Here is a 24362-nt window from a genome sequence, read left to right as displayed (position 1 = left end):
GCCGCCGAAAGCCAAAGAACCAAATGCTTTTCAAGTTCAAACGAGGTTGCTGTGACAACCCCGCCGAAAATCACTACGTTGAGATTCGGATTTCAGGACATATCCGAATCGAACCACGTCCTCGCGCTTCAATTTTCCAGCGCAGGCAGGATGCAACGCAAGACGATCTCTGTTGGCGGTCTTCGGGCCCTTGTCCTTGGCCTCGCCCTCGTGCTCAGCACGAACACCGTGTCGAGCGCGGCCTATGTCGGCGATGCGCTCGTCCAGCGTGTTGAAGCATCTGGTTAGCACTCGACTCGCACCACTGCAGGCGCCAACGATGCTGCCTAGTCGCATGTCTGTCAAGCGTCCACGCCAATCTCCCCGATGCCATGATCGCCTTCGAGTCCGTCGTCTGCTCAGCGTCGCCCAGCTAATGCAGTGCTCGTAGAACCGACCGCTCGCGGCCATTGTCACTGCTGCTCTTGTCGGAAAATGCCCATGAGGTGCGCACCGCACTCTCCTTGTTCTCGCCGCAAGGACTTGGTGCGTAGGAGCTCTCCTTATCGCGCGACATTGTGGCGCGTACATACTTTGGCGACTCCAGCTCATCGGCGCCTATTGCGACCGTGGACCTCGCGGGCGTACGTCAAATCTTAGTGCAAAATGCACAGTTCTTATAGCTCGTAGTTGTCGCACCACTCGACGAGCGAGATCCAGCGAGAGATCCACAGCAAGCTCGTTAGCGTTGTCCGTGCTAGCCCCAAGCGCTCAATGCTGGTCGTCGAGAATCTGCAGGCATTGCCGTACGCCATTCCACGCCACTTCCAACGTCGTTGATGCCATTTACATATAGGTCGACCAAGCTCACGGCGCTCGACATCTTTTTGGATGCGCTCCAAGGCAAGCGGTGCGTCTCGCAGTGGATCATCGCCCACAGCAAATCGACGATGTGCATCTAGCGCGCCGTTCCAAGCCGCGAGAGGGGACACGATCGACACGACGGGCACGGTCTTCCTCTTCCTCTTCACGACGTCAGCACCGATCAAAGGATCGCCGTGGCGCGTGTACATGGAAGCTGCGTGGGCCTTTGACGGTACGTGGATGTCAGTGTAAACGCGTTCTTTCATGCAAACAATAGGTGTCGAGTTTACCACATCGGCGCTCATTGGGCGCATTTCCGAGGTTTGTTTTTTGGACTGCTACAATGACGACGACTCTTGACAGGGTCTGGAGGTCACGTCAGCTCTGCAGGCCAAAGAGAGCTGCGCAACCCTACTTCACACATCGGTTGCCTCGCCAACGTATACTGTACCTATGCAGTGGGCGGTGGCGATGCTTGCACTCGGCGGTGTGTGCTTTGCCGCCGCCTCGTATCGCGCCAAGGGCGCAAGCCATGAAGTCGCTGAGCCTTTGGTCAACACTCTTCCACAACCCAAGCGTACCGATGAGGCTGCTAGCTCTACGGAGAGTGGCGTGGTCGAGAACACTCCAGTAGCTGTCGATAGCTGTCCGCCTGTAGTACTGGCCGAGCCAGTGTCTGAGCTCTTGACGGGTGACGAGACGGCGGCCAGCACTCCGCCACCGACGACAGTAAAGAGCCCGTCGACCAAAAAGGCGGGAAAGAAGAAAGCAAAAGCGTCGCCCAAACCCACGCGCCAATCGGAGCGGCTCAAGGACAAGGCCAAGAAGGAGTAATATTGCTCGTGTTAATAGACCTTGGAGACTTCCGAGACAAACACTTCTTCCGCCTCGTCCGCTTGCTTGGCGTACTTGGTGTCGACAAGCGCCGCCAGCTTGGCCTGCTCGTCCTTGGACATCTACGTACTACATGACGCTGCCGCACAGCTATAAGGAATACATACCTTGTACGGAGAATAGTCGTCGTTCGGGAAGCGTGCGTGCTCGACGTCTTCGCGGTACGCCTCGAGGCCTTGGCGGATGCGCTCGCCCACGTCCGCGTATTTCTTGCAAAACTTGGGGACGTGCTAGGCCAAACGAATTTGTCGAATACTTGATACATCGATATTTTGTCTACCTGGGCGTGGTGCGGGTGCTGGAGCATGCCGAGCAGGTCGTGGAACACGAGCACTTGGCCGCTCGTGTGCTGACCGGACCCAATCCCGATCGTCGGGATGTCGAGGATCTCGGTCAAGGCCTTGGCGACGACCTAGAATATCGTGATTTTCACAAAAGCCACGCCGAGCGATGTTGCCTACCGACGGCACACACTCGACAACGACGGCAAATGCACCAGCTTTCTACAAATACACGGAATCGAGTCAGAAGGGCGTCGAGAGGAAGAAAGATCTACCTGCACCGCGAGTGCGTCTTCAATGATCTGCTCGGCTTGCTTGGCTACGCATGCGATGTAAAGTTGAGTTGACGAATGACGAGGAGTAACACTATACCTGTGCGACCCTGCGCGCGGAAGCCACCAAGTACCGAGATGGCCTGCGGGCGCAAGCCAACGTGGCCCATGACGGCGATACCGCCATCGACAAGCGTCTTGACTAGAGAGGAATATCGTCCACCGATGCGAGTGTGGCTTGCCACGTACTCGTTTCCGCACGCTCGACGCCGCCTTCGATCTTGACGCAGTCGACGCCACCCTCCTTGAGCAAGCGCTGGGCATTCTTGAGCGCCTCGAAGCGGTGGCCTTCGCACGAGTCAAACGGCATGTCGGCCACGAGCAGCGGACGCTTGGCGCCACTAGTCCATACTCGTGTCAACCAAATCGTCATTATCGAACGTTGTGAATACCGGCAGACAGCCTTGGAGTGGTAAATGATGTCATCCAAGGTCACAGGAATCGTGCTACGAGAAGGTTAAGACTCCAATGCTTGTGGCAGGAGCAAGCCAGCGTACGTATCCATGCCCTAAATACGATCCATGAGCAATTCAATCCGCGCCGTCAATCGCGTACGAGCTCGACCATGCCGACCGAGTCGCCAATGAGGAGCACGTCAAAGCCCGCAAGGTCCACGTGCACCGCCCTAGCGTTAGAATGGTACCGATAGGCTGCAGACGACGGGCGTACGAAGGGTAGTCGTAGGCCGTGACCATCGTGATCGGCTTCTGCTTGCGCTTGAGGATGCCAATGTCGAGCGTTGTGACCTTCTTGCGCTCGAGGAGCTTGAGCGTGCGGTTGGCGACCGGGTCTTGGCGCGGCGCGAGGTCGCTCAGCGCGCGGCGCAGGTGGCGGGTCAACATCATCTTGGTGATTTTTTGTGTGGTTTTAAATCGCGCCTTTCCTACACTTGATGTTTGTATAGACCTCGAACCGTCGCGAACGAGGACGAAGCAAATCGATAGCGCCTCGAAGCATCGCGCGTCGAGTTGACAGACAATATTGTACATTTTATTACGTAAATATATGTTCATAAAAGCCCCACGCACCAAGTTCAAAGGCTGCATTTTCTTGCAGCCGACCGGTTGGAACCGACAATTGGCCCTTGGCACCGACAACGCCGACAGCAACGACCAACGAAGTCCTACCGTGCGACGGCCGAGGATATGGCAAGAAGGAGCTGCTCTTCCCGCACGCAGCACGTTGGGACACGCCACGGGCTGTCACTGGACGAACACTGCGATGGCGCGTGCACACATCCACGCTGCACCTGCGAAAGAAAGCAAAGCACAGTGGCACCAGCGCTGCGCTGCGCGAGTGTACTGTAGACTACAGTACCTTGCCCAACGTGTAGACCACACACTGGACCACACCGGTCACCGAAGTGGACAGAATTGTCAACGCCGCGATAAACAAAACCATTCAATTGGCCCATTATATTAGTGCAAATGGTCGACTCCTACTCTACTATTGACGCTAGTCTTTTCGCAGAAACTAGACCGACTGGACAAAGCGATCATCGGGCGGACGCCGCGCGCAAAACTCCGACCACCCAGGCGACGCGAGCAGCATTGGCTCTGCAACTACACACATTACATGAGGACTTTCGAGTCGAGGTTCATTGCGTCACTGTACAGATCGGACGCGGGCTGCCGTCAATCTCGTGGCGAACGTAGCACGTCAAGCACACGCGGTGGCGAGACGTCTTGGTGATCCGGCGGGTGCATTTTTTGCACAAAATCTAAGCACTTGGTGATACCAGCGCCGCTCCACACGCGACTCATACGCACCTGGTGGCACGTCTCGCACAAAGTCGGTCGCCGCAAGAGGTGGAACGCCTGCATGCAGTACGTGCACGCGGTCTTGTCGCCGCACGACGTCGACGCCTATATCGTGCAGGCATGAGCACTGGGCAGTTGGATGCTGCGTACAAAGTCGTCTGGTCGCCACGTCGAGGCCGAGACACTAATCTTGCGGGGCAGCACGTGAAAATGCACATAGATGCGCTCGTTGAGTGTATCAAAGTGTCGGAGAAGGCCTGCGCAGACCGACTTGGTCGCATACCGCGACGCAAACGAGTGCCCGTGGTCGCTCTGCAATAGCATGTGTGCTTGGAGCTCGTGCGGCCGGCGCTCGTTCACGACCGAAAGGCCCGACTTGTACAAGTGGCCGCGCACAAAACCATGCGTCGCGACCAGCGACGGGGCGCAGCGGTGGTCGATCGAGTGCACGCAGCGCGCAAAGCCGAGCACGCCATCGCGCCCAATAAACGTATCCATATACTAAGCCACCGACATGTGAGCTCGTAGGACAAAGTTTGCACAAAAGTACCTCGACAACGACCACGTCGCGTGGCTTGACCCACGGCAGCGTCGACGGCAGGAGCAGCCAGCGCACCGCCACGTAATGGTACGGGCGACCTGCCGACGGGAGTTCGAGCGTGTAGAGGACCGACGTGAGGAGGCAGTGGAAGGTGCGGCAGTACACGTCGTTGGCCTCGGTGGCTGTGATGTGATAGGTCGCGATCGCGTCCATATTGGCGCGCTTGACGAGCGTCGAGGCGTGGAACGAGATGCGGTCGTCGACGTCCGGGTGGCGCGCCGGCAGCTGCACCGCGGCGTGGCGGTTGCGGTCGAGGCGTGCGCTCGTGTCGATAAGATCGCAAAACGCCGATGCACCGAGGGCCACGAGCGCGTCTTGCTCGTCGACCGAGAGCATCGGAAGGTGGAACACGGGCACGTGCATCAAGTTTCGGTCCCAAAGGCAAAGTGACGGGTCGGTTCAACTCTGGACAGATAATTCAATTTTGACATAAAAAGGCGATGCGTGTCATTTTTATTATTTGCTGTCTACAGTACGGACCCTGATCGAGCTGCTCGTACTCCACTTGGCACTTGGCACTTGGCACAGGTCCCGCCCATCGTCACATTGCCGCACACTGGCGTTCCTACTCGACATACAAACTACAAGTATACGATCCGATCATACGGTGGGTGTTGACGATCCAACGCGCGCAGAGGAGGAATCCTCCCAGCGTCCAAGTCGCTCCTCCATACATCTTGAATTCTCTGCTTCAATGCCATCGAAACGGATCTCTCCGACATCTTGGTGGGCTTGTCTTAGTCATCCAAGTCAAACTGGATGCGGAGGTTCAGCGAGATGTCGCCCACAAACACCGGGTCCGTGATCGTCACGTGCTTGCCATCCTCGACGAGATCCTTGATCGGCGCATCCAGGTTGGCCTTGGTCGCCTCGTAGAGCGCTGGTGGGTTGGGCATGAAGAGGCTCTTCTTCTCCGCGACGAGCGCCGGGTTCTTGAGGCGATATGTCTCCGACACCTGCCCAGTGTGAGAAGATGCGTCAAAGTATATCGCGTACGGTCGTGATCACATCTTTCAGAAGCGTGTTCGGGTGCACGCGCAACACATGGCTCTCCGTCGCGCACACGCCGCAGAAGCGCTTCTTCTCGTACTCAAACGTGTGGCTGTAGATGCCTGTCGCGCCCATGTGCATGTGGTAGTTGTGCATCGTCTGGCTGCAGTAGCTCATGGCCTTCAGCGCTTCGTTGACACACATGGCCGAGATCACCTACACATGTTGTGCGTGCTTATCGCGCTCCACGCATATATGTATCGTACGGCATTGGTCGACGCAACCGCAGGGATGATGTTCTTGACGACGCCCAGCGTGAAGACGTACGTGACGCCCGGAATGTCGTACTTCTCGGCGCGCTCGAGCGCCTTCTGGTAGACCCACTGCATGTGCTCGGGCGAGTCTGTGTCCATCTTGGTGTCCGGAAACTCCTTCTCCCAGAGGATGACCGATGCGTACGCGACGCAGTGCGCAGGCTGGCGCGGCGTCTCGGCGATCGTGCACATCGGAAACGATGTCGGCGGCGGGAACGCATCGAGCGAGCACTCAAAGCACGACGTGATGCGCGGAAGGATCACGCGCGCCTGGCCCCTGAAGCCTTCGGTACCGCCATCAATGAACGGAATGATCGTGCTATATAGTAGAGGGTTCAACACGCATGGAAAGCAACGCGTAACGTACCTCGGGTCAATGTCGCCGTCGTCGTACGTCTCGACGAGCGAGACGAGCACCGAGTTGACAAAGCGCCGCGCGTCAATGTTGTCGAGGCCCGAGATGACGAGGCGAAAGTCGCTGTAGAATTCGCTGTCAAACGTGCGGAGGTCGCAGTGGTGGGGCGTGACCTGCAAGCACCATTATGAGTGCACATGAAGCGCTACACGAGCGTCGTACCGTGACGCCCTTGACGCGCTGCATGATAAACTTGGCGGCCACCAGCGCCTTGGGTTGCCCGACATCGGCCCGGCGGAAGAGAAATTGGCGGTTGAGGTTCGAGATGTCGATCGTGTCCATGTCGACGACGTGGATGTCCTTGAAGCCCGAGAACGCGAGGTCCTTGAGGATCTCGCAGCCAAGGCCACCGGCGCCGAGCACGAGCACCTTGGCCTCGGTCTTGAGAAAGTCCACGGTGTCCATACCCGGAGCGAACTTGCCCATGCCCATGTCCTCGTTGGTCTCGTTGCCAAAGGGCGATGGACGCAGAAGGAGGCGGTGCAGGTCCCAGTCGCGCTCCGAGTGCTGGCGGCTCACGTGCATGTTCAGCTTGCGGGTCTTGGTCGGGGATGGGCTGGAGACGGCGGGACGCGTCGTCATTCACCAAGAAGAGTGAAGGCTGCCTTCTCCGTTTTTTCACAATCCCACGCTGAAGTCGGTTTATCCGGCGTATCCGGATACCACCACCGCTCGTTTTGCGATCTTTGAGCGACAGGACGTGACTGAGCTCTACTTTGGCAATGGCAATCTCCATGGCTGTTGCACAGACCTTGGCGCCATGGACAAGTCTGCTGCTGGCGAGTTAGGCGAATGCTCGTAAACAGGTCAGCCGCGTGGCTGCCACGTAGGCCACGGCCATTGTGCGATATGGACGAAGCGGCAGGCCTTGGAGCTACAGACTGGCCACGCACGTGCTCGATCGAGGGCAGACTGGTGGCACATCGCCCAAGGCCATCATCCTCGCATCATACCCGCAACAAAGACAAAGCGGATGAAAGAACAAGCTTGGAATAATATAGGCCCACGCGACGACGCTATGCGCGGGCGTGGCCAGCTTAAAAGTCGTATTGGTCAAAGTTGTAGTAGACGCGTTGCGCGGTGGGCGCGATAAACTTCATGTTGGGCGCGTCGAGGCTGCGCACTTGGACGTTCGGCCGCTCGAGCGTCACAAACACCATGAGGCCCGTCTCGTAAAAGTTGTTGCACTTGACGCCTACGCCGATCGCGCCATTAGCCAACCCTCAAACAGTCTCCTTGGTACCGGTAAAGTAAAAGGGCTGGAGCTGCTGGTTGTGGGCAAACTGCACCGTGCCTTCTTGGCGGTTGAAGAGGAGCGAGACCGTGTCGCCGCTCTTGAACGGGCACTTCTCGTAGCGCAGCATAAAGTTGCGATGCCTAGAGAAGTTGCATATGCTGCTGAGGTATCGATGGCGGCTTCGTACCCATCGTCGTTGGTCGGGTACATGGATTCGCGCCCGACGAGGAATTCGAGGCCGTTGCGCCAGCAGAGCACGGGAAAGTCGAGGTTTGTGTCCACGAACCGCGCCGACACGCGCGTCTTGGGGTACTCGCTTGGCTCGACGAGCCCGAGCGAGACGACCTGCGAGTTTTCGTACTGATCGACTTGGGGGAACGTGAGCTCAAACTGCACGACGATCGAGTTGGGACTCGACGCGGCAAAGATGTCGTCGCCAACCATGGCGTTGACGTACATGTTGTGCCGGGCCGAGATCGAAAACACTTGGCCTTGCTGCAGAATCTGCGCGTGCTTCATGAAAACGAGGAACCGCCGGTACTTGAGGTGCGCTGGGATGAGTTCTTGTTGCTGCTTGCGCTTCTTGATCGCGTCCGTGCGGGCCTTCAGCGGTCCTGGCGCCACGCACGCATTGAGCTCCTTGAGCATATGGTCGAGCGACGTCGAGGGCGGGTGCGTGATCGCGATCGCCATGATCGAGTTGGACTGCACGCCCTTGTGGACCGTCGCGTAGCGCGAGCCAAACACGTTGAGCTCGATCGACTGCCACCCTTTGGCCGAAATGTACTTGCTCAAATGCGGAAACACCACGTCGGCGTTGAAGCTGCGCGCGCCGTCGACCATGCGCTCGCTCTCCGTGTCAGGGATCGAGGGCGAGACGCCGTCGTTGTAGGACGGCACGCCGTCCGTGGTCGCCGTCTCGTCGTCGTCGTCATCCTCCTCGTCGTCGTCGTCTGCGTACGGGTCGTACTCATCTTCGGCCGACTCGAAGTACCGCCGGCAGTGCTGATCCGCCGACTCGAGGTAGCGCTGGAGCGAGCCCATGTGCTTGAAATGGCGGTGCACGATGCGCTCGCCCGAGAGCACCATCATGTGGTGGTGCGCCTGTCGGCCAATGCTCACTTGGCCGCCGTTCGAGATGAACTTGGAGAGGAATGGAAACCACGTCTCGACCGACGACGTCTCGGCGTTGACATGCGTGGGTGGGTATGCCATGGGCAAATGGCGCTCCATGACAGCGTCTTCGCCAGGCATCAGCGTCATCGGCGCCTTCGTTAAGTGCAGATCAAACATGTGCGGGTGGCCAAAGTCGGGGCACACGATCGAGATGGTGCCGTCGCGCTGCTGCTTGAGCACCTGCGCAACGATCGCGTCCTTGCGGGGCATCGTGCCGTTGATCGAGAGCTTCGGCGTCCGGTCGAAAAAGAGGTGGCGCCGCAAATGGGCGATGAGCATTTCAAACGTGCACATGTACGAGACGAGCAGTTGGTGCCGGTCGCCCAAGTACGTGAGCTGGTACCGGCTGTGCATGTTCTCGAACGCGTGCAGCCAGTCGGGCGTCGAGACCTGGCAGTACGCCAGCACGTCCTTGTCCGAGTATGGGGTGGCATCAAGGGCCGCGACTTCGCGGTCGTAGTCAGCATTCGTCCACCAGACATTGCCGTCGTCGGCGACACCAAAGTAGTGCTTGTTGAGATACGCTCGACGCAGCGCGCTCCGACCGCGCTCGAGCAAGCGCGGTACGGTCGCCTCGCGCACAATGTCTTGGAACGGTAGTCCAGCGCGAATGCGCTTGCTCGTGTACGCGAGCGCGCAGAGGCTGCTCGGATCGAAGAGGCGCCATTTCTTGAGCTCGACAATGATGAGGGCGAGAACGTCTTCACCTATGTCGGAGGCTGCATTGGCAGCCGTCTTCTTCGCAGCTGCGGTCTTCTTGGTGGTGGCGGTCTTGCGCGCCTTGGGCTCGGCGAGTGGCTCCTTGGCCCGGCGCTTCCTCGGCGCCCGCTGCATTGGCGTTCTTTGCGACTCAAACGGCCTATTCCGCGTCCAAAAATCCGACTGTTACTCACCACCCTTTGATCTCAATGCAATGGACCGCTTGCGATACAAATTTGCATATATAACCATTGCATCCGAACGAAAATTATTTTTAGAACCAGGAGTAATCCGAAATGAAAGTGAAATTCGGTTCCAGGCCTCAATGTTTTGACGGAAAAAGCCAGGCGGCGCCACTCCATGAGCCAAGTGCTTGCGCCGAGGAGCGCGAAACCATCTTCACTCTGCCCATCTCTGCCGACCCGATCGTCGCTTTGGATGGCACGGCCCATCACCATTGCGCGAGAGGGTTCCGACGCCAAGACAATTTCGCGTTCAGCCCCATTGCGTCCGAAAAGAGGACGAAAATACATCGCAGTCGGTGCACTGAATCGCGGGCATAGACATCGCAAGCCTTCGTCTTCGTCCCGACGCGACCGGTGACGCAACGGTGCCATCACTTCTCCTCATTTCTCAAAATATTATTAATATTTTAAATTGATTTATTATCCGTATATCCGGATAGTATCGTTGCATCCGGATTTCCATCCGGACGCATTATTCGGTGTGTTTGTGGTGTTGGATTTTCTTGGCGTGCGATCAAGCGAGATGGCGTCGTACCTGCAAGAGATGGTGGACCGTACGTCTCGACGACGCGGTGCGCAGCCTCATGGCCTCTTCCTGCGTAGACATGGTCTCCGTGACGACGAACGACGGGCGCAACTTTGTGGTAGGCGGTGCTCCGATGGCTTCGAGCTCATGCAGCGATATGTAGGGCACGCTCAAGGGCTACGACCAGTGCATCAACATCGTGCTCGACGACAGCTTCGAGCGTATTTATTCCGCCAAGGCCGACGTGCAAGTGGTCGACTTGGGCTTATATATTGTGCGTGGCGACAACATGTACGCGATCTTCCCGAAGGATATCGGGTCTCATGAACGATGGCATAGCGCCTTGATCGGAGAAGTTGAGCCCAACATCAAGCAGCAAACGCAAGGCGACAATGCGCGCGCAGAGCCCATGAAGCCCGTGACGCATTGATACAATAAGTCTGCGTAAAGTCTCGAAGCTTTGCCATCCACATCCGGCCTCCACCGTCTTTGCGTCTGCGAGCCATTGCGTGGCTACTTCAGGAGATGCGTGGTTTTGTGCCGTAGCGCCGGAACGTCGTCAGCGACGAGCAGGTGGGACATGGTGGCTCGGGTACTACTGGTACTCACTCGTACTTGGCACCCGAGCCGCCAGGAGGCCTTGGCGCTACATGGCGTCGATCGAGCCTCAGCATTTCTCTCTGCAAGGCGTTCGCTGGAGTATATACTACATCCATCGCACAGATATGTGGGGTGGAGTGGGGTGGAGTACCGCCGAGATGTACCGAATCACCCCACTCAAGTGCACCCTCTTGAGCGTCGTCACCGCCTTCTCGAAAAGACCACGCCAACAGAAGGGTGCAAGCATTAGCTCATTTTGGAAGCCTTGCAGAGCGACGATGATGGCAGCCAGCGTTTCCGTCAAAGTGTAGGACGATGATGCTTTCTCGTGTTTTGCGTCGTAGTATGCCTCCGATCGAGGTACTAGGCGTACGGAGTCGCATAGGATTAGTCAGTGGCGAAGACCATGCCAGTATTTGAATTTAAATTAGTAGATAATTTCCAGCAGTAGAGTGAGAAGCGGGCTTATAATAGGAAGGCGAGAGGCGACTTAGAGGCACGGCGGCACCAATGACGGCTGCAGATGACCCTTGTCGTGCAAATACGATTCGAGGATCGAGCGTCGCGTCGACGTTTGGTGGCGAGGCGACTTGATCGGAAGCGGGCGATGGGCAGGTGGCGCGAGCGGAGGTTTAGGGTAACCCACCAGCAGGCTTGGTGGTAGCTTGCGAGGCTTGGTCGTCTTGCGACCGAGCCACTCAAAGATGCACGAGCGATACGGGCGCATCGCGCGTTCGCCGAGGCCTTCAATGTCGTGGGCCATGAGGTCGTCCGGCGGTGCAATGCAGCCCACGTGGTACCAGCGCATCAGAATGTAGCCGTCCATGTGCGTATAGATGATGCCAATGCGGACCGTATCAATCCTACAAGCTTCGCATGAGCGTCGCGACGGCGAGGCAAAGGCACGTACCGCTTGTGGCAAGTGCGACCTACAAGGCAAGTAGAGATACATAAGTCTCCGGAACGGCCACGACACCCAAGGTGTAAAAGTACATACAGGTGGGGTGTCGCGACGCCGGTGGGCACACGAGCACGGTGCTGTTGCGCGACCAGGACGCATCCGAGCTCGACGGGGTCTGGATATCGTAGCACATAAAGGCTACGGTCCGCAATGAGCTCCATGGTCCGATGCATTTATCACCGTACTCGTCATGCTGCAACTAAGAACTGGGTCAAAGGATCGCCACTTCTGCTCGACGCTGGAAATTCGAAACTGATTGTGTTGGAGGTGGGACGCACAATACAATGCCACCATCGCGTTTGTACTTGGCCTGAGTATAGACACGGGTGTGCAAGTATTTTATTACCGACGGTCCATACAAGGTGCAAGGAAGCGGTTGAGCGTGCGAACGCACATTTTATTATTCGGCTCTCGAAACGATTTTTAATACTACTATTTTATACATGTTGTGTATTATTATGCAGCATGAGACCTCAAGCCTTTGAAACAGTATGCCACTGGATAAAACGAATCTCTGTTTAAATGCATGTACTTGATACTTTTTTTGTAAAGTAGTGGTACGACGGTCCTATTTTTATTATGGTTTGAGCGCCAACTTGCATTTTGGGTTTGGAAAACGCACCCAAAAATCAACGGGACCGTTTCACGAATCTTTCCTTGCCGCGCAATTTGCCACGTATGCGCCCGTTGCCAAGCAGCCGTGAGGACTAGAGCAAAGGCTCGCGATACAGCGGTCATGGCGCACCTCGACGTCGGACCGTCGTCCGCGCGCAGTCACGCCGCAGTCGCCATTGGTATGTGGGTGGCACACACTACCGGAAGGGATGGGTTCAAGTATTTGGACGTAATGTACGGCTCTTCAAGCAATGCAACTCGTCTGGTTCACTGACGCGTGTGGCATGTCCCATCTGGTGCAATTGCCGCCTCGATAACCGGCGTGTACTATGGTTCAACGCGCCAAGATACTTCTCGTCTCGGCATGCCACGTCGTGTCCATGCCACCACCAACTGTGTGAGGGTCCTCGCGACTCCCCACTGCGTCCTCCTCTGTTTACTAGAGTTGCCTCCCGCAGCTAATCAAGCCAAAGAGAAAAAGTAGCTGTCGAATATGCCTCAAGTAGCGTCGACCACGTCCCTAAATGGTTTCTATGTGCCCGACAGTGCCGTTGGCTTCCCATCGCACATGCAAATCCCTGCGAAAGGTGAGAGGACAACGGTTCAGCCACGCGCTTGTTGCCTCTACCGACCCTCCTCCGCCGGCGGCAATCTTGCGTCGCTTCCATGCGCTGCTACTCGTTCGATGCTTTCCGAAGCATCGCAGCCCAGACCGCTCAAAGACGCACGCACAAGGCTTCCACTTCGTAAGCATCACCTTCTCCTCCTGGCGAGATATGCTCCGACCTTGACGCAACGCCAAGGTCGCCTTCGACGGAGCAATGGACGGCCTGCATGTGATGGAACACCGTCGTCAAGCAACCTTCGTCGTCCATGTGGGTTGAAGATGGAACGTTGGTCGTGGCAAACCCACTGCAAGTGCCACTGACAACGATCGTGCTCGCGGTTTGTGGCCAGTGCTTCGGTGATTGCTGGTTCAATGTCGCCAGGGATGCGATGCATCAACTCGAGCTGATCGTCTCGGCACCGTGTTCTGCAGGCTGGAAGCGAGCACTATTGCACCTGATGCCCCCATGTCTGCCCACTGCATGTGTATGTTGCTTCTTGCGATGCCTGCTCCACAGCGATGTCGACCACCAATGACGCCGGAAATTTTCAAACGATTTGATAGGCTCAAGGAATTCGAACGCCGCGGCCAGAGTGGTGTTCCTTCATACCGTCTCGTCGGCCATTGAAACGCAGTGGCACGTCAGTGCTCGGCTGCGCGCTCACGAAGCGCCTCTGACCGAAGTTGAACCATGTCCACACCAACTTTTCGCGCCGAAAAATTCGGCGAGACCTCTAGGAATGCATGTATATTAATTCTCTCGTGAAATCGTATGTGACAGGTTTTACCGGATCTCCATCGCCTATCCGGTTGCCACGTCATACGATGGGCCAAATATAGCGCGTCCATCGCTGCTCGCCGTGATGCTCCTATACCGAGGTACAACGTCATTTCTACTGCATGGTTCCAGTACCCATGTCACTAAAAAGAGGTCAATCTATAATAAGTCTTTGTATTGGCTCGTTTCGGGAGAATTCAGATATTTCGGCTCAGGTCGCCAACATGAGCAGCGACGAGGACATGACGGTCAAGATCGCGGTCAAGAACGTCTACGAGCGCAACCTGACGGTGGCCCTCGAGATGGAGAGCTCGAGCTCGGTCTTGGCGCTCAAGGAAGCGCTCCAGGAGCGTATGGACGCAGAGCCCAAGCACCAGCGGCTCATCTTTGGCGGCAAGATTTGCGAAAACGCGCAAACGCTTGCTCAAGTGCTCAAGCGCGTACGTCGTCGCTGCCTCAAGACCGCCTTGGATCTCACGCATGCGCGCATGTAGATGGAGCCCAATGAAGTGTACACGTTCCACTTGCTCGTGAGCAACCCCGACAAGCCGGCGCCGGTGCGAAGCCCGCCGACGTCAGCAGCAGCACCAGTCGCATCGAGCCCCGCTGCTGTACCTGCGGCGCCGATGCCCGTCGCGCCGCCCACGATGGCCGCACCCACAGCATCCACGGCGACGTCGCCATTCGCATTTCCGCTGCCACAGATGCCAATGCCCCCTCCCGGTGCCGTGCCCCACGTCGGCGCCGCACCGTCCATGCCTATTCCGCCCATGTCCCCGTTCCCACAAGCGTCGGCCGAGACACCGTCGCCACCGCCGTGCTTCCCTGCGATGCCGGGTGTCCAGACCCTCCAGCTTCAGCACTATCTCGCGCAGCAGGAGACGCTGCTGTTGATGCAAATCCAGTTTCTCCGACACGTGCAAGAGTGCCAGCAGATCTACGGCGCGCACCAGCCGTCGGCGTCACCGCTCACAAACATCTCGTCGTTCACGACGCGGACGTTCACCGTGTACCGCGACGACGTGCCGGTCGCCGAGGCGCCGATGCCCCGTCGTCGGTTCGCCGCCATCCGCGCCGTCCTCGCTCTTCTCGACTTGAAGCTCGCGGTCAAGATGGCCGTCATGATGTACATCATCGGACAAGACCTCCCGCTGCCCCGATTGTACTTGCTCCTTGGCATCTCGAGCGTCATCTACCTGTACCTCACGGGCATTCTCAACAAGGTTTACGACATGATCCAAGGCAACCACCCAGAAGCACCGACGCCGATCCCGAATGCAGCCAATGACAACAACGATTTTGAGGTGCCCCCGATGGAAAATGTGGCGCCGACAACCCCGTTTTTGACGATTCCGGCCGAAGGCGGCTGGTGGAAAGACTTGCAGATCTTTCTCATGGGCCTCCTCGTGTCGCTCTTGCCCTCGTGGCGCCCACTGGCGACGCCGACGCCCAATGACCCACCGGCCCCCGTCGTCGCGCCCGTCGGCCAAGAGTAAAGTAAATGAAGGAAATTGCATGTGCATGCAGAGGGACGTTGTGTGGTGATCTTTATCTTGCTGGGCACACTATCACAAGTGCGCCATCGACAACCAAGAACAGGCGCCGAGACAAGCGTTGCAGCGAGCATTGAAAAGGTATCGTCTTCTTACTGTCATTCGAAGAACCGAGTTATTTGCTCAAGGAAATAAGAGAATAGGCAGGTGGCAGAAAGCGACCGCAGCGGTGTCGGGTACCCGTGCTGCTCCACGAGTGCGCAAGTGGCGAGGCTTCTCACTTGTCGACCAAAATCCAAAATGTGAAAATAAATCTCGAAAATCATGAAAATGCAAAAGTGTGCAGGGTAGAGCAAGTCGCAAAGTCGCCTATTCACGTGCTTGATATGCGAATGAACACGTGGGATTTGCTCAAAAAGTAGATCAGCAGTAGATTTCTGGAATAGCTTCAAAACGTCCAAGACGCCTCGGAGGCCCATGCTAGCTGGTGCTGCAGGATGCCAGGAGCTGTTTGGCATGTCATTTGACCATTGAGCCATTTGCACTGGCAACTACCGCCTTTGCATCTCTCGATTGGCCTTCCCGCCATACGTGGAGGCCCCCACGACGTGTCAGCAGTGACGTCAGAGTCCACGCGTGTAGCTGAGCAAGATTGGCTTTAGTCCACGATGGCACTGCAGAGTGCTCGTCAATGCAAGAGTCGATATACACAACTTTGCTATCGTTGATCGCCCCACCAGAGCAACGTTAGTTTTAGCAGAGTGGTTGGTATGGACTGGATGGGTCTCGTGTCAGTTCTTATATACTAAGGCATGGAAATGGGTCGTGTTGAGAAGGAGGGCGCCTAATGCTTGGCCTCTTCCGTCGCGTGGTTGATCGACCGCCGGGGCGGCGAGAGCAACTTGCCCTTGGTGGCTTTCGATGCGCGCTGTGGGCTGTTGATGGACGTGTCGAGTTGCACGGCGGTGGTCAAGCGCTTTCGTGGCGTCGACGGACAAGCATCGCCATGCTCGGTCGCTGGCGTCTCGTCGTCGTCGTTGGTCTCGGGCCCAATGTCGATCTGGAGCGGCGTGAGGCAAATGGCCATCGGCGCCTCGACAGCCAAAACGAGGGCCTTGGCCGCCGCCTCGTTCGCTGTCACGCGCAGAGCTGCTGGGTTGGACTTGCAGTAGGCGTTGCTGCAGCGTTCGTTGCCGCAGCCGCGCGTGAGGATCACAAAGTACCTACACCGCCATGGTTTGCCCCGCAACATCATCATCAACCGCGTCCTACGCTTCGACGAGGCCCTTGGCGTACTCGTACTCGGGCCGGCGGCGCAGCATGCTTCCGACAAGGCGACGTCGTAAATTTAGGCCACGGTTTCAAGGTGGCGGTTGCGGTACAAAAACACACACACGCTCGAGATGCAAATCGTATCAGTGTATCAAGTGGACCTAGCGCCACGAGCTTCGCGCAGCACTGTCTACATGTGCGCCATGTCTTGCTGGATCTCTTCGAGCGTCTTGCCCTTCGTCTCGGGCACGTACTTGAACGTAAAGGCAAACGCGAGGACAAGCGCAATGCCAAAGGGCACGAACGAGTTTTCGAGCAAGTGGTTTTGGAGCATCGGGAACGTAATGCCAATGACAAAGCTAAAGAGCCAGTTGACCATGGTCGCGAGCGCCATCGCGGTCGGGCGCGGCTTGGCCGGGAACATCTCGGCGACGATGAGCCACGGAATCGGACCGAGACCAATCTCAAAGAACCACACAAAGAGCATGACGCCGCCGACGCTGACCATCTCGTAGTACGGCAAGAGCTGCCACAAGCCGAGCGTCAGCACGACGCACGAGAGGATCATGCCACCGCACGACCAGAGCAGGAGCGGGCGGCTACAACAAAGTGATATGAAGACGATACGATGAAGGAAGCGATGGAGTACCGGCCCGCCGTGTCCATGAGCACAAGCGCGACGCCGGTCGAGACAACGTTGACGACACCGACAAGCGTCGTGCCGACGAGCGGGTTGGAGAGGTGCACGCCCTGGAAGAACGAGCTCGCGTAAAACATGACGGCGTTGATGCCCGAGAGCTGCTGCGCGATTTGGAGCGTGACGCCGACGATGAGCGGGAAGCGAATGCTCTTGTCGCCGAGGACCTGCCACATGGTCATGCCCGAGTTTTCGTTGTCGCTCGCCGAGCAAATACTGTCGATTTCCTCATACACGTCGGTCGTGCCACGCAAGCGGCGCAAGATTTCTAGCAGAAACATGAGTGTCCTGACAAGCATCGCCGACGACGGTACGCACCGGCCGCTTCCTTGGGCTTGTTCTGCGTCAAGAGCCAACGCGGCGACTCTGTCAAGAACGACGCGAGCGCCAACTACATGCCAATGCCATGAACCTTCTGGCGTCAACGTCGTCGTCTCACCTGAAGGAAGGCCGGGATGATCGTAAAGCCAAACATGAAGCGCCAACCGGGGTGCGCAATGCCCGTGCTGTAGTCCGAGAAGCCAAAGGCCATGATGTCGGCTGCCAAGATGCCCAAGACGACACCAAACTGGTAGCCCGTACCGAGCGCGCCTGAAGTGCGTTCATGAGTACACGAGCTAAAGCAATATGCGGACTTCACATACCACGAAGGTTGGGCGGCGCGAGCTCGCCAAGATACAGAGGCACGACGACGCTCACGATACCGGCGGCAAAGCCGACAAGGAAACGGCCAAGGATGAGCCAGTAAATGTTGACCGCGCAAGCCATGAGCGCGCCGGAAAAGATAAAGAGGAAGCAGTCCAAGATGAGCGTCTTCTTGCGGCCGTACTTTTGGCTGAGGTTGCCCGCGACGATCGAGCCGAGGGGACCACCGATCGCCCAGACCGAGACGCAAATCGACCACTCAAAGCTCTTTTGGTCCGGCGTCTTGACGTCGTCGGGGAAAATCACGTTCGGGTTCAAGGCGCCGGTGACGCCCGTGTTGTAGCCAAACTGGAACGCGCTCATGAGCGCCACGCAGCACGAGAGCAAGAGCGGCACGGTGTAGCCCGGCTCGCCGCGCGTATCGGGCAGCAGCGCCTGCGATTCGTCGCCGCGCGCGACCAAGTTGGTGATGCTACCAAAGCTGCCCCACGAGCTCTTGCTCTTGAGGTTCGAGAAGCTGCGCTCGCGCTGGAACGACTGCCGGCGCATACCCGGGAGCGCCATGAAGGGCAGTTCCTGGTACAGGCGCTTCTGCTCCTCGACTACCATGTAAAAGATATGCATCTGCTCGTCACGAAGCGGCGCGTACCATAGAACTGGAGGTTCTGCGCCGTGTTGGAGCGCTTGCGCATGCCCTCTTCCTTCTTGATCTCGGCCCATGCGCCAGACGTCCCTAGGGACACGTCCGACTGGCTATGCTGCATCGTCGCCATCGCCGACAATTCTCAAGTGAGAAAACCGCACCAAAGATTTCTCGCCGGTTGCCAAGGAATTCATCCGGACTGGCCGCAGACAACCGACGGAATTCGCAAAAACAAGTACATCTTCGTGTGCACCAACTTCAAGGTGCCACAGATCCGCCCCCAGTCGGCTTTTTACCGCCCTTTTAAAGCCTATACCCTCTATGTTCTAGTGGTGAATATAGCGTTTATAGATATTTAAACTATTGACTTTCTTCTATAAACACATATTTCTTCACGTTAAATATACAACATACCTTGATGACTGCATAACGGCATGACGGCGTGAATAAAAAAACGTATAAAGCCGCCTTGGACGCGTTTAACGCACGGTGGCACCAGCGGGAAGCGGCGTGTGATGCCGCCTCGTCACATCCGCGTTCTTGGACGAACCGAGAGCGGGCTCGGTTGGCGATTACCTCCATCTTCTTCAATTAGAACAGGATCGGCGCATGCCAAGGGACGCGCGATCTGTGGATTCGATTTGTGGAATGTGTACTTGGTTAAGAGAATTGCAAGCTGCTGTGGTGACGCCTGGGACACGCATGGGGCCAGCGTCGTGACCAACGCAGTCGTGGAGGGAAGGACGTTGTTTGAGTCCAGCATTACCGACGAAGCATTACCTCGTGTGAGGAATCTAGTCGCTGGATTTCTACACGTCCATCGATCTCTCGCACATCGGTCGCTCGCTCGCTGCAGTCGCCTGACCCTATTATCGCTCGCTCTTGCGGACCACAATGTGGGAGACATGCGCCTTCTTCGGTTCTAATGCGAGGCAGCATAACCTCAGCACATTGCACTTGCCGTGCGTACTCGTGCTGTGTGGGTGGACGTCCGGCTCCAAGAACTTGAAGCTCGCGGGAAACGGCGGGGTCGCTTCGTCGTCGCTGGCCTCGTCCGTGCCACTGGGCGTCCACGCGCACTGCTCGTTTGGCGCGTGGAACGGACACGGCTTGCCGAGCGCGTCGCTGGGCACACACTGGCCCGTTTCCTTGTGCTGCCAAAAGTGGCAGCCCGCCTGGAAGCATGGGATCCAGCCGCCGTTCATGGCCGCGCCCATTTGAGCCACTGCGCATTTGTTGATACGGTGGCTATGCAGTCGATGGCAATGCGCATTACCTCGGAGGCCACTCGTCTTGCGGTGGTGGTGGTGGTGCAAAGAGTGCGCCGGCTCGATCTTCTTGAGCGCTGGGATCGGCGACGTGTGGATCTTGAACTCGCTGTGCTTTTTCACTTGCCGCCGCGACATGAAGAGCGCGTCGGGCCGCGTCTTGTCTTGGTTCTCGTCCGAGTGCAAGTACTGCATGCGCGACGCGTACATGAGCGCTATGTACCATCGCAGCCATCAGATCTTAGCCTCGCGAGACGAGAGACCATCCGTGCTGTCGAGCGGCTGCGCAAAGCACCCGGCGTCTGCGTCGTCGGCCATGCTTGCAAACCAAACGACTGGCCGCGTGTTCTATCTTTAGCAAACTGTGGACCTATTGATCTGTCGCGATGCTGTATCCAGCGTTTCGGTTGCTTTTTGAAATGCAGGTGCGCGCCTGCCTTGCCCATTGCTAGGACGCGAGAGGCAAGAACGATGGAAGAAGAAGAAGTGGGTTTTCTACGCAAATGCAATTGGATGCGCCCTACTACTGGCTTACTCGTCGTCGTCATCTTGGTTTTCACTGTTGTTGTCGCTGTTGGATTCGTTTTGCGCCTCCTTGAACATCTCGACGGCCGTCGTGTACATGCCCAGGTACATCTCGTCCTTGTACTTGGTCTCGTCAACGACGGGTTCGTCGCGGGCGTCGATCTCTTTTTGGATCCATGCTTGGGCACCGACCGTGTCGAGCCAAACACCAACTAGAGTCGGTCCTCTTAGCATACGACAAGGAGCACGCTACGTACTGTTGGTTGCGCAGTAGAGGAACGACTCCTCGATCGAGCCGTGGTCGTACGCCTTGATTTCGTCCACGTACTCGACGACGGCGTTGAACGACTCGTAGCCGGCAATGAACATGGCGATGTACGGGTTGAGGCTCCACGCCTTCTCAAACGCCGCTTGAACGAGCTCCTACCCATCACCATTCAATACCGCCAATCGGCGACGACACGTCAGTACCTCGGACGAGCCTTCCTCTTCAAGCACTTCCCAGCTCACGTACTCGATGATGACGCGGCAGTACTCGAGAATCGCTGTCGTCGTCTCAAACTTGTCCAAGAAAACGCGCGCTTCGTCGGCGCGGCCTTCGTCGACGAGCGCACACACAAGGCCTTCACGGGCACACACCGTATCGGTCGGATCGAGCTCCAAGCACGCTTCAAAGTGGGCAATGCCGTCTTCCATCATGCCTGCATAGCACGCGGCCAGCGCGACCTCCTTGCGCAGTCTACGCGCCAGCGTATGAGCAACAACAAAGCGCCTCTCGATTGTGTACCGAAGGTATTCAACCGTCTCTTCGCGCTCGCCAAACTTGCCAGGCATCGTTTCAAAGAGATCGACCGTCTTCTCGGGCGCCTTGAATTCGTTGCCGTCGGCGTCGCACTCGCCATTGGCGATGCGAGCAAGGAGCGCGGCCGGGCGTGCTGCCCCGCGGAGCTTCCACTCGTGTTGCTGCAGCGGTCCCTTGGGGCGCTTGGCCTCCTACAGCCGACAAGATCATTCATGTGTGTCTAGCGTGAAGGTGTAGACGTACCTCTTTCTTGTGGATCGGGCAGTTGCGCACGATCTCGGTTTGCTTGTCGAGCGCGCGCTGGGTCTTGACCATGCGCAGCCGCTTGCGCGCCTGCTTCTTGCGGTCGCGCGTCTGCTGCACCGAGTTGTTGCGGCGTTCTTGGTACGACTCTTCGCCGCTCTTTCGGCGCGCCTTTCGCCGGCCCTTGCGGAGCTTCTGCTTGAGCACGATGTCCTTCATCTTGCTTGTTGATGCGTTTGGAACTGGCAGCGCAGGAATTGATTGGCTGTCGATACGGATCGCTGATTGGCTGAGAATTCCGGATAAAATTTGCATTTCGGATGGCAACAAACAGTGGATCCAAAGTTGACACCCCGCCTGAACGAGCCGCGATCCAGAAGCCGACACTTCAAAGTTGAAATGTGCAGTTGCCACGAATATTTGATCTGCCCTTTTTAGAAGTCCACAGGCGAGTTCGCTTGAGACTTCTGCATGCAACGATAGCTGTCACCATAGTACTTGCGTCTTACTACGTCGGCTTCGTCATCGAGGTACGTTGCAGGTGTTAATGTAAACTTGAGTCATGTACATCGTACTGCGGTGCTGAAAGCGTGGCTGAGATGCAATGAATCTACATGCAAAGAGGGAATTTGCCCATGATTTAGCTTAGAAGACTTACCGATGTTCACTATGAAATAAATTCGTTTGCGAGAGCTCCTATAGGCTGCTTCAATCCATCTTCACGCAGACTTCATTGCAGTATGTTGTTCTAGCGACGAGTCGCAGCATGAAAGCTAGCACCTGGAGGCAAGGCCAAGCAGGAGACAAGTTAAACGCGGTTTAACGGAACAGCGGCCGCCAAAGATCTCCGAGGCGTTTTCCCGCGGTTCGTCAAGCGCACATGATTGGTCGGTTTCCGAGCTATTTAAATCCAGCCGCTCGCCACCGTACACAATTTAAAAAATGGTTTCGTTGAACTACGCAATAGTAAGCTGAATAAAATAAAATGAATAAAAATCGAACACGAGTAAATTTGTGGGGTCCAATTTGGTTCACACATCCCAAGTCGCAACCCGCTGGAGAAGCCGAAGCATGGACAAGAAGACCGCCAAGTAGACATCCTCCATGATGCGAGCATGAAGGCTCATGGATTGTAGGTCGCCGAACGCCGGAAGCAAGCGCAAGGCCGCGGAGCCCAAGGCCAAGACCTCGAAGAAGAAGGTCGAGTCGGAGGAAGAGGACGACGACGACGATGAAGAGGACGACGACGATGAGGGCGATGATGACGAAGGCGATGACGACGAAGGCGATGACGATGATGATGACGACGCGCCAAAGAAGAAGCGCGCCAAGACCAACGATGATGATGATGAGGATGATGACAACGACAACGACGATGACGACAATGTCAAAATCAACGAAGACGACTTGATCGGCGTCGATACGTCCAACATCATTCCCCGTGCGCGGCGGCGCGCTGCGGCGGCCGCCATGGCAGCGCCGATGCTCGAAGAAGAAGAGACCGCGGCTGCGCCGGGCGGCGACGACGATGGGTCGAGCGGTGAAGAAGCCGAATTTTAACGGCTACGCAAATGCACGTATCGATATTATCTCTACTGCGTCGCAACAAACAGATGGGGTTGCGATTTCAGTCGCTCGAGCACTTGCGTGGCCACCTTCTGGCGCGCAGTCTTGAACGAGCCGTCATGGGCCGTCGCCATCGCCTGGGTTCAACATGAGGAATCTGTCGCCGCATCGATGGTGGACGCACCTGGTCGTTGATGGCAACGACGACCTGGTGCACATTACTCTCTAGCTTTGTCTCGTCGTAGCGGATCGTTGCGCCATTTGCCGCAGCTTCGCGGTTGAGTTCGCTAACGGGATCCCAGTTGGTCGACGAGACAGCGTACTCGATCGCCAGCGGCAGCACGCGCGTGTTGACAAATTCCATCGCGCGCACCATGCCCTACCATGCACATTGTAGCTCTGCACAGCAAGATGGAGTATGTACCTGGTCTAGAAGCACGGCGCCAATGAGCGACTCGACGGCGCTTGCGTGCACTGTCTGTCGCACCTTGATGGCTTGCGGCGTTGTCTCGTGGTCATGCTGCGAGATCGACGTTCCGACAATCATGGCAGACGGAAGCTTGAGCTGCGTCGAGACGACCTCGAGCACGTGGTTCTTGACGAGCGCCGACCGCAGTTGCGTAAGCTGGCCTTCCTGCGTCGTCGGGTACGACTGGAAGAGGTACGAGGACGCACAGGCTTGCAGGACGGCGTCCCCGAGCCACTCGAGGCTGCGGTTGGCAGTGCGGTTGGCGGGAAAGTGCGGAATCTTGTGCGAGTCGATCGCGCTAAAGTGCGTGAGCGCGCACTGCAGATGCAGGACGTTCTCAAAGTGCCAATCCCACTCGTCCTGGAGCGCGGCCAGCGTCACGTGCCAGTGGGGTGGCACAGGGATAAACTCCTATTGTCATCGGCTACAGCTCGCCGCGCATAGCGGAGAGGACGTACGTCAAAGTGGCGGGCCTCGACGACTTGCCAAGCGGTGTTCTCGCGCGGGTGCAAGAGCGACGATGTGGGCAGAATCGTCCGGTGCATGTCGTCGACCGTCACGTTCTTGGCAACCGAGTTGATCTGCGCGTTGCGCTTGGTCGACATGTGGGCCACTGGTGGCGGCCCGAGGCGCATCGCCGCCGACGCCTTGCGCCAGCCGTCGCTCTGGCGGCCGAGTGATGGGACGCGAACTCGGGACATTTTTGTCAAAATGCGTTGTGGACGTCCGGATACAGAATGGGCAAAACGTGGTCTCTCCCTGGGTCTTTCGCGTCCGACTTTTGCCATCGCGGCTTGGTGGTAGAGTACTCCTTCATGCTGGCAGCACCGTCGACGGCAGGCCCATGTGCAAGTGCGTAGGGAGA

General features: G+C 57.2%; 14 protein-coding genes across 14 annotated transcripts; 4 read left to right on the top strand and 10 right to left on the bottom strand.

Moving 5' to 3' along the window:
- Positions 1 to 150: 150 nt before the first annotated feature.
- On the top strand, positions 151 to 1677 carry SDRG_10709 (hypothetical protein; the record flags this gene model as incomplete). Its single annotated transcript, XM_008616712.1, has 9 exons — positions 151 to 283; positions 331 to 385; positions 431 to 485; positions 534 to 623; positions 670 to 785; positions 836 to 889; positions 942 to 1075; positions 1121 to 1164; positions 1207 to 1677. The coding sequence occupies 9 exons, from the start codon at positions 151 to 153 to the stop codon at positions 1675 to 1677; spliced, it is 1152 nt and encodes a 383-aa protein (XP_008614934.1).
- Positions 1605 to 3270, bottom strand: SDRG_10708 (3-methyl-2-oxobutanoate hydroxymethyltransferase). The gene is made up of 11 exons (XM_008616711.1): positions 3020 to 3270; positions 2906 to 2975; positions 2848 to 2858; positions 2743 to 2796; positions 2540 to 2691; positions 2391 to 2492; positions 2294 to 2337; positions 2199 to 2240; positions 2018 to 2149; positions 1845 to 1967; positions 1605 to 1799 (listed from the first exon to the last, which is right to left on the bottom strand). The coding sequence occupies exons 1-11, from the start codon at positions 3193 to 3195 to the stop codon at positions 1689 to 1691; spliced, it is 1017 nt and encodes a 338-aa protein (XP_008614933.1). The 5' UTR covers positions 3196 to 3270; the 3' UTR covers positions 1605 to 1688.
- Positions 3271 to 3755: 485 nt separating this feature from the next.
- SDRG_10707 (hypothetical protein) lies at positions 3756 to 5120 on the bottom strand. Its single transcript, XM_008616710.1, has 5 exons — positions 4661 to 5120; positions 4261 to 4611; positions 4120 to 4215; positions 3965 to 4070; positions 3756 to 3912 (listed from the first exon to the last, which is right to left on the bottom strand). Exons 1-5 carry the CDS (start codon positions 5072 to 5074, stop codon positions 3824 to 3826), a joined length of 1056 nt encoding a protein of 351 aa, XP_008614932.1. The 5' UTR covers positions 5075 to 5120; the 3' UTR covers positions 3756 to 3823.
- Positions 5121 to 5134: 14 nt separating this feature from the next.
- On the bottom strand, positions 5135 to 7140 carry SDRG_10706 (hypothetical protein). Its single transcript, XM_008616709.1, has 5 exons — positions 6593 to 7140; positions 6383 to 6543; positions 5968 to 6334; positions 5708 to 5917; positions 5135 to 5667 (listed from the first exon to the last, which is right to left on the bottom strand). The coding sequence occupies exons 1-5, from the start codon at positions 7010 to 7012 to the stop codon at positions 5449 to 5451; spliced, it is 1377 nt and encodes a 458-aa protein (XP_008614931.1). The 5' UTR covers positions 7013 to 7140; the 3' UTR covers positions 5135 to 5448.
- A 267-nt stretch (positions 7141 to 7407) lies between these two features.
- On the bottom strand, positions 7408 to 9731 carry SDRG_10705 (hypothetical protein). The gene is made up of 3 exons (XM_008616708.1): positions 7855 to 9731; positions 7674 to 7807; positions 7408 to 7625 (listed from the first exon to the last, which is right to left on the bottom strand). Exons 1-3 carry the CDS (start codon positions 9675 to 9677, stop codon positions 7468 to 7470), a joined length of 2115 nt encoding a protein of 704 aa, XP_008614930.1. The 5' UTR covers positions 9678 to 9731; the 3' UTR covers positions 7408 to 7467.
- Positions 9732 to 10273: 542 nt separating this feature from the next.
- On the top strand, positions 10274 to 10785 carry SDRG_10704 (hypothetical protein). The gene is made up of 4 exons (XM_008616707.1): positions 10274 to 10341; positions 10391 to 10431; positions 10477 to 10604; positions 10653 to 10785. Exons 1-4 carry the CDS (start codon positions 10311 to 10313, stop codon positions 10741 to 10743), a joined length of 291 nt encoding a protein of 96 aa, XP_008614929.1. The 5' UTR covers positions 10274 to 10310; the 3' UTR covers positions 10744 to 10785.
- A 510-nt stretch (positions 10786 to 11295) lies between these two features.
- On the bottom strand, positions 11296 to 12141 carry SDRG_10703 (hypothetical protein). Its single transcript, XM_008616706.1, has 4 exons — positions 12060 to 12141; positions 11911 to 12012; positions 11824 to 11842; positions 11296 to 11776 (listed from the first exon to the last, which is right to left on the bottom strand). The coding sequence occupies exons 1-4, from the start codon at positions 12064 to 12066 to the stop codon at positions 11404 to 11406; spliced, it is 501 nt and encodes a 166-aa protein (XP_008614928.1). The 5' UTR covers positions 12067 to 12141; the 3' UTR covers positions 11296 to 11403.
- A 1901-nt stretch (positions 12142 to 14042) lies between these two features.
- SDRG_10702 (hypothetical protein) lies at positions 14043 to 15705 on the top strand. Its single transcript, XM_008616705.1, has 3 exons — positions 14043 to 14314; positions 14369 to 15508; positions 15571 to 15705. The coding sequence occupies exons 1-2, from the start codon at positions 14099 to 14101 to the stop codon at positions 15368 to 15370; spliced, it is 1218 nt and encodes a 405-aa protein (XP_008614927.1). The 5' UTR covers positions 14043 to 14098; the 3' UTR covers positions 15371 to 15508; positions 15571 to 15705.
- Positions 15706 to 16211: 506 nt separating this feature from the next.
- On the bottom strand, positions 16212 to 16689 carry SDRG_10701 (hypothetical protein; the record flags this gene model as incomplete). The annotated part of the gene is made up of 2 exons (XM_008616704.1): positions 16212 to 16590; positions 16640 to 16689. 2 exons carry the CDS (start codon positions 16687 to 16689, stop codon positions 16212 to 16214), a joined length of 429 nt encoding a protein of 142 aa, XP_008614926.1.
- A 140-nt stretch (positions 16690 to 16829) lies between these two features.
- SDRG_10700 (hypothetical protein) lies at positions 16830 to 18754 on the bottom strand (the record flags this gene model as incomplete). The annotated part of the gene is made up of 6 exons (XM_008616703.1): positions 16830 to 17238; positions 17289 to 17604; positions 17655 to 17727; positions 17776 to 17927; positions 17981 to 18583; positions 18631 to 18754. 6 exons carry the CDS (start codon positions 18752 to 18754, stop codon positions 16830 to 16832), a joined length of 1677 nt encoding a protein of 558 aa, XP_008614925.1.
- A 602-nt stretch (positions 18755 to 19356) lies between these two features.
- SDRG_10699 (hypothetical protein) lies at positions 19357 to 20238 on the bottom strand. Its single transcript, XM_008616702.1, has 4 exons — positions 20156 to 20238; positions 19901 to 20107; positions 19595 to 19849; positions 19357 to 19546 (listed from the first exon to the last, which is right to left on the bottom strand). The coding sequence occupies exons 1-4, from the start codon at positions 20208 to 20210 to the stop codon at positions 19494 to 19496; spliced, it is 570 nt and encodes a 189-aa protein (XP_008614924.1). The 5' UTR covers positions 20211 to 20238; the 3' UTR covers positions 19357 to 19493.
- Positions 20239 to 20364: 126 nt separating this feature from the next.
- On the bottom strand, positions 20365 to 21695 carry SDRG_10698 (hypothetical protein). The gene is made up of 5 exons (XM_008616701.1): positions 21463 to 21695; positions 21205 to 21410; positions 20889 to 21156; positions 20675 to 20840; positions 20365 to 20629 (listed from the first exon to the last, which is right to left on the bottom strand). The coding sequence occupies exons 1-5, from the start codon at positions 21679 to 21681 to the stop codon at positions 20424 to 20426; spliced, it is 1065 nt and encodes a 354-aa protein (XP_008614923.1). The 5' UTR covers positions 21682 to 21695; the 3' UTR covers positions 20365 to 20423.
- Positions 21696 to 22533: 838 nt separating this feature from the next.
- On the top strand, positions 22534 to 23022 carry SDRG_10697 (hypothetical protein; the record flags this gene model as incomplete). Its single annotated transcript, XM_008616700.1, has 2 exons — positions 22534 to 22553; positions 22599 to 23022. The coding sequence occupies 2 exons, from the start codon at positions 22534 to 22536 to the stop codon at positions 23020 to 23022; spliced, it is 444 nt and encodes a 147-aa protein (XP_008614922.1).
- Positions 22684 to 24226, bottom strand: SDRG_10696 (hypothetical protein). The gene is made up of 4 exons (XM_008616699.1): positions 23956 to 24226; positions 23453 to 23908; positions 23213 to 23407; positions 22684 to 23165 (listed from the first exon to the last, which is right to left on the bottom strand). Exons 1-4 carry the CDS (start codon positions 24196 to 24198, stop codon positions 23055 to 23057), a joined length of 1005 nt encoding a protein of 334 aa, XP_008614921.1. The 5' UTR covers positions 24199 to 24226; the 3' UTR covers positions 22684 to 23054.
- Between the last annotated feature and the right edge of the window lie 136 nt (positions 24227 to 24362).

The sequence above is a fragment of the Saprolegnia diclina genome, assembly GCF_000281045.1.
Source record: "Saprolegnia diclina VS20 unplaced genomic scaffold supercont1.37, whole genome shotgun sequence".
NCBI lineage: Eukaryota > Oomycota > Saprolegniomycetes > Saprolegniales > Saprolegniaceae > Saprolegnia > Saprolegnia diclina.
The sequence above is the reverse complement of the archived record's forward strand: the minus strand, read 5'-3'. Positions and strand labels throughout refer to the sequence as shown.

What these genes read in the sequence shown, in the direction of transcription:
- SDRG_10704 (XM_008616707.1), top strand. Translation starts at nt 10,311, where the DNA reads ATGGCGTCGTACCTGCAAGAGATGGTGGACC. An exon ending in CCTGCAAGAGATGGTGGACC is followed by an intron (nt 10,342 to 10,390) that starts GTACGTCTCGAC and finishes CTTCCTGCGTAG; the next exon opens with ACATGGTCTCCGTGACGACG. An exon ending in ACGACGGGCGCAACTTTGTG is followed by an intron (nt 10,432 to 10,476) that starts GTAGGCGGTGCT and finishes AGCGATATGTAG; the next exon opens with GGCACGCTCAAGGGCTACGA.
- SDRG_10706 (XM_008616709.1), bottom strand. Translation starts at nt 7,012, where the DNA reads ATGACGACGCGTCCCGCCGTCTCCAGCCCATCCCCGACCAAGACCCGC. An exon ending in GACGGCGACATTGACCCGAG is followed by an intron (nt 6,335 to 6,382) that starts GTACGTTACGCG and finishes TCTACTATATAG; the next exon opens with CACGATCATTCCGTTCATTG. An exon ending in CGGTTGCGTCGACCAATGCC is followed by an intron (nt 5,918 to 5,967) that starts GTACGATACATA and finishes CAACATGTGTAG; the next exon opens with GTGATCTCGGCCATGTGTGT.
- SDRG_10707 (XM_008616710.1), bottom strand. Translation starts at nt 5,074, where the DNA reads ATGCACGTGCCCGTGTTCCACCTTCCGATGCTCTCGGTCGACGAGCAA. An exon ending in CGTGGCGACCAGACGACTTT is followed by an intron (nt 4,216 to 4,260) that starts GTACGCAGCATC and finishes TGCACGATATAG; the next exon opens with GCGTCGACGTCGTGCGGCGA. An exon ending in CGGCAGCCCGCGTCCGATCT is followed by an intron (nt 3,913 to 3,964) that starts GTACAGTGACGC and finishes TAATGTGTGTAG; the next exon opens with TTGCAGAGCCAATGCTGCTC.
- SDRG_10696 (XM_008616699.1), bottom strand. Translation starts at nt 24,198, where the DNA reads ATGTCCCGAGTTCGCGTCCCATCACTCGGCCGCCAGAGCGACGGCTGG. An exon ending in GCGCCGTGCTTCTAGACCAG is followed by an intron (nt 23,408 to 23,452) that starts GTACATACTCCA and finishes TGTGCATGGTAG; the next exon opens with GGCATGGTGCGCGCGATGGA. An exon ending in TCGTTGCCATCAACGACCAG is followed by an intron (nt 23,166 to 23,212) that starts GTGCGTCCACCA and finishes TGTTGAACCCAG; the next exon opens with GCGATGGCGACGGCCCATGA.
- SDRG_10708 (XM_008616711.1), bottom strand. Translation starts at nt 3,195, where the DNA reads ATGATGTTGACCCGCCACCTGCGCCGCGCGCTGAGCGACCTCGCGCCG. An exon ending in CGTCGAGCGTGCGGAAACGA is followed by an intron (nt 2,493 to 2,539) that starts GTACGTGGCAAG and finishes ATTCCTCTCTAG; the next exon opens with TCAAGACGCTTGTCGATGGC. An exon ending in TTGTCGAGTGTGTGCCGTCG is followed by an intron (nt 2,150 to 2,198) that starts GTAGGCAACATC and finishes ACGATATTCTAG; the next exon opens with GTCGTCGCCAAGGCCTTGAC.
- SDRG_10699 (XM_008616702.1), bottom strand. Translation starts at nt 20,210, where the DNA reads ATGGCCGACGACGCAGACGCCGGGTGCTTTGCGCAGCCGCTCGACAGC. An exon ending in GCCGCTCGACAGCACGGATG is followed by an intron (nt 20,108 to 20,155) that starts GTCTCTCGTCTC and finishes GATGGTACATAG; the next exon opens with CGCTCATGTACGCGTCGCGC. An exon ending in CAAGACGAGTGGCCTCCGAG is followed by an intron (nt 19,850 to 19,900) that starts GTAATGCGCATT and finishes ACAAATGCGCAG; the next exon opens with TGGCTCAAATGGGCGCGGCC.
- SDRG_10705 (XM_008616708.1), bottom strand. Translation starts at nt 9,677, where the DNA reads ATGCAGCGGGCGCCGAGGAAGCGCCGGGCCAAGGAGCCACTCGCCGAG. An exon ending in TACCCGACCAACGACGATGG is followed by an intron (nt 7,808 to 7,854) that starts GTACGAAGCCGC and finishes CAACTTCTCTAG; the next exon opens with GCATCGCAACTTTATGCTGC. An exon ending in CCAGCCCTTTTACTTTACCG is followed by an intron (nt 7,626 to 7,673) that starts GTACCAAGGAGA and finishes CGATCGGCGTAG; the next exon opens with GCGTCAAGTGCAACAACTTT.
- SDRG_10702 (XM_008616705.1), top strand. Translation starts at nt 14,099, where the DNA reads ATGAGCAGCGACGAGGACATGACGGTCAAGATCGCGGTCAAGAACGTC. An exon ending in TTGCTCAAGTGCTCAAGCGC is followed by an intron (nt 14,315 to 14,368) that starts GTACGTCGTCGC and finishes GCGCGCATGTAG; the next exon opens with ATGGAGCCCAATGAAGTGTA.
- SDRG_10698 (XM_008616701.1), bottom strand. Translation starts at nt 21,681, where the DNA reads ATGAAGGACATCGTGCTCAAGCAGAAGCTCCGCAAGGGCCGGCGAAAG. An exon ending in GAGACGGTTGAATACCTTCG is followed by an intron (nt 21,157 to 21,204) that starts GTACACAATCGA and finishes GCTGGCGCGTAG; the next exon opens with ACTGCGCAAGGAGGTCGCGC. An exon ending in AAGAGGAAGGCTCGTCCGAG is followed by an intron (nt 20,841 to 20,888) that starts GTACTGACGTGT and finishes GGTGATGGGTAG; the next exon opens with GAGCTCGTTCAAGCGGCGTT.